General features: G+C 39.8%; 1 protein-coding gene across 1 annotated transcript; it reads right to left on the bottom strand.

Moving 5' to 3' along the window:
- Positions 1-1,082: 1,082 nt before the first annotated feature.
- On the bottom strand, positions 1,083-2,348 carry LOC5576507 (trypsin). Its single transcript, XM_001662649.2, has 3 exons — positions 1,912-2,348; positions 1,447-1,846; positions 1,083-1,390 (listed from the first exon to the last, which is right to left on the bottom strand). Exons 1-3 carry the CDS (start codon positions 2,235-2,237, stop codon positions 1,211-1,213), a joined length of 906 nt encoding a protein of 301 aa, XP_001662699.2. The 5' UTR covers positions 2,238-2,348; the 3' UTR covers positions 1,083-1,210.
- Between the last annotated feature and the right edge of the window lie 1,123 nt (positions 2,349-3,471).

Genomic DNA, 3,471 nt, shown 5'->3' with positions numbered 1-3,471 from the left:
AACCAAAATTTGCTCAGCCAAGTTTTAGTAACAGGGTACAGCTCAGAGTTGGCAGCATACTTAATTTACCACACACTTATTGAAAGCGTAATTTATTTTTTCTTTTAGCTATTTTAGAATGATTTATTTTTACATTTTAACAAAGAAAGCTCATTATGTTTAGAACTTTTGTCGATTTTGATCATTAGTCACCTGGTTTTAAAGATATTCTGATGTTCCTTGGGGCACTGACAGCCCAACCAGCGCTGTTAAATGTCAACATTTTGGAAATTTTCAATTGCTTCTATGCGAAATCAACAAATATAACTAACCGTTAGTGATTCGCAAAAAGTCACCGGGAAAAACATTTTTCGATGATTTTTTCCACGGGGAAGGATGATAATGGACCGATGCACGAATTCACTAATTTGACGTTTGAGCGGTGCCGAATTCACGGCTATGGCTATTTGCCATAGCCACATAAATAACACGGCACCGCTCAAAAGTCAACTAGTGAACTCATGCATTGGTCCATATTCAATTGTCAAAGTCACGCGATATTCATAACTTTTAACAGCTCTCCTACCAATACAAAATTTATTTGACCATTATTTAATTTTCAGTCAATTTACAAAAATATGGGCTATACATAGTCAGGCTTCGAGGACTTTTCTAAACTATTATACCAAACGGTTGAGTTGTCTACAACAAACCGTAAACTTAGAAAATAATGATTTTCTGGCGTTTTCAAAGTGGCAAAAATAGTACTAGAATAAAAATGCTCAATACTCAAATAAAGACGCACCAACTTACTTCATTTTTTCCGCATCAGACTTTCATTTAAGTATTGTTTTGGAAAGCAAATACCTAACTGAACATGAGAAATAATCTGTAGTCATAGATATTACCGTGAGCTATAGATAAGTGTCGGTCTCCAAAGGAGTTATGGAACCATAGAACCAATAATCAAAATGGACTCAAATTCAAAAACTAAATCGATTGGTAACTTGTGAAAAAACAATCTTAAACAATGCAATCTAATTTCGTGATTGAAAAATGATGCTGCGTGAATAGGGATAATTGGTGAAAGCAATTTACAATAATCATTTTTGAGGATTTTTTATTCTTTAATCGTAGCTGTACTACTATCATTTTTGCATTTTATGTATTTGAACAAATGTTTTGACCCATTAATCAGAACATAACCACACTAATCGAACAATATCACAGTTTAGGCCGGAATCACGACATCGCTGTTCTGCGCGATCCAGTCGAGATATTCGGTGATACGCGTGTTGACAGTCGATCGTCCACGATCGCATCCACGGATTCCGCTGTAGTGGAACGAGTGAAGTCCAATCAGGAAAATGCGATTCGCTTCACGAACAGTAACTGGGGCACCTTCGTCGCCCTGAAAATAATTGAGATTTATATAACACTTACTATCACAGATTCTGTGTTACTCACATTGCACGCTCCTCCGTTATCGGTTCCCACGCAGATATGGGTGCTTCTGACCCAAGTGTACGACAGCTGGCAAATCAAGTTCGAAGTGACGGAATCCGTGGCGAACTGCAGGAACTGCGTCGGAATGGCTTCATTGTCGCGGTTTCCGGTGTTACCCCAACCGGCCGTCGTCGCTGACCAATCAACAAAAGACAAGCTGGCATCCGAGCGACGTGGCATCAGAACCGGACGGATCGTGGTTCCATCAACGGGAGCATCACGACTCAGAGTTAGAATGGCTAGATCATCACGTCCCAACAGCCAGCTGAAGTTCGGATGGACCAGCACGTTGGACACGGAGATCAACGTTCCGATGTTCGCCATGTTTGCCGCATTCAACGCGATGGCAATGTCAGTTTCACTGTTGATGGAAAGGAAATTCTAATTAGTTTTTGATGATCAGGACTTTGCTAAGAATTACTATACCCTTGGACACAGTTGGCAGCAGTGAGTACAAATCGCGCTGAAATGAGGGTACCGGTACAGAAGCTGTGTCCCGAGGTGCCTCCGTGGATCAGAACTCCGACAGCCCATGGGATGTCCGTTGGTGTGGCGATAGTTCCTCCGGAGATACGAGACTGGCGGATGTCGTCATCGCTTAGCGGAGCTAATCCGAATCGGGCGCGGAACTTGTCTGTCTCCCGCAGGGTTCGGACGATTGACCAATCGATTGTTTTCGGATCAACATCTGGGCTTTTGATGGCAGTAACGGCGGTCAAGGCCAATGTTAAGAAAATCAGCGCTCTTAGCATTTTGCCTTGTGTTTGCAGTGGATACAAAGCTGATACTGAAACCAGATCAATGTATTTCTGCCAGTTTTGAGGATTTTCCCAAAGAATAAGGAATAATGAGTTTGGATTCACGAGGCCCTAATTTGCTTTATCGTCGGCGATAAGAGTGGGCTATCTTGACTAAGCTGGAATTATCAGATATAGCTGGTAAAAATACTTTTCCAATACCTTGCGTCAAACTGGAAACCTATACAGGAGGTCCAACTCGCTATTTGTTTTTTTTTATGGATAGGTGCAATCAGGTCAGATTTTGTATTGATTGATTACATTTTTTATAAGCTTGTTAAACTCTAGGTCTTCACTAACTTCATGACTTGGACAAATTTCGGAAAATTCTGCCCATGAAGGATTGACTATTTGTCGGTGACAGGGTGTCCATGCAATAGTAGTTTACGGAACAAGTTGCAGGATGATGATTTATTTTTACAGCACGAGTCGTAAATTTATCCTACAAGGCCGAGTAATTATCCTATTACGTGCTGTAAAAATCATCATTCTGCAACGAATAACGTACAACATATTTTTGAAATTTCGTAGAAGACCACTTGAGGGTATCACAAATTATATCGGAATGCATTCATCTTTATATTACAATTTCTGAAACATTTTTGTATTATGATTCATTACGCAACTTCAGTTGAGTAATGATTATTCCCGCACTGCATACTTCAGTGCAGGAAAGTAGGCCGATGAGAATGATGAGAAATTGCTAAAAAACAATTTTCCGATTCTCGCATGCCATGAATTGCAAAATCGGACATCACGGTGCTGCGATTTTATATTTTTCAGTTGCATCATAACAACATTTATTATTATTACTCATATAGATTGTCAAACACAGTCGCCTCTCCACATCTCGATATCAAAGAGACCATCGAGATAGGGACAGTTCGAGACAAAGAATAAATTTTTGATGAGTACTAGATTGAAAAAGACTCCGTTGCCATGAAAGTAATACACAAACAGACGTCATTTTGCGCTTCTAATTTGCTTTGAATCCCGAAACTCTAGCAACCTTCGATATTGGTCATATTGACATACAGAGAGAGAATTAAGAACAAAAAATCAACAGTAACACATCCAGATATGGAGATATCGACATAAGGAGGATCCGAGATATTGAAAGTGAAAATGTATGCAGACTGAAGGGACTTATGAAATCATCGACATAGGGAGAGATATCGAGATGTAGAAC

This window comes from Aedes aegypti, chromosome 2, assembly GCF_002204515.2.
Source record: "Aedes aegypti strain LVP_AGWG chromosome 2, AaegL5.0 Primary Assembly, whole genome shotgun sequence".
Classification (NCBI taxonomy): domain Eukaryota; kingdom Metazoa; phylum Arthropoda; class Insecta; order Diptera; family Culicidae; genus Aedes; species Aedes aegypti.
The sequence above is the reverse complement of the archived record's forward strand: the minus strand, read 5'-3'. Positions and strand labels throughout refer to the sequence as shown.

What these genes read in the sequence shown, in the direction of transcription:
- LOC5576507 (XM_001662649.2), bottom strand. Translation starts at nt 2,237, where the DNA reads ATGCTAAGAGCGCTGATTTTCTTAACATTGGCCTTGACCGCCGTTACT. An exon ending in GCTGCCAACTGTGTCCAAGG is followed by an intron (nt 1,847 to 1,911) that starts GTATAGTAATTC and finishes TTCCATCAACAG; the next exon opens with TGAAACTGACATTGCCATCG. An exon ending in ATAACGGAGGAGCGTGCAAT is followed by an intron (nt 1,391 to 1,446) that starts GTGAGTAACACA and finishes AATTATTTTCAG; the next exon opens with GGCGACGAAGGTGCCCCAGT.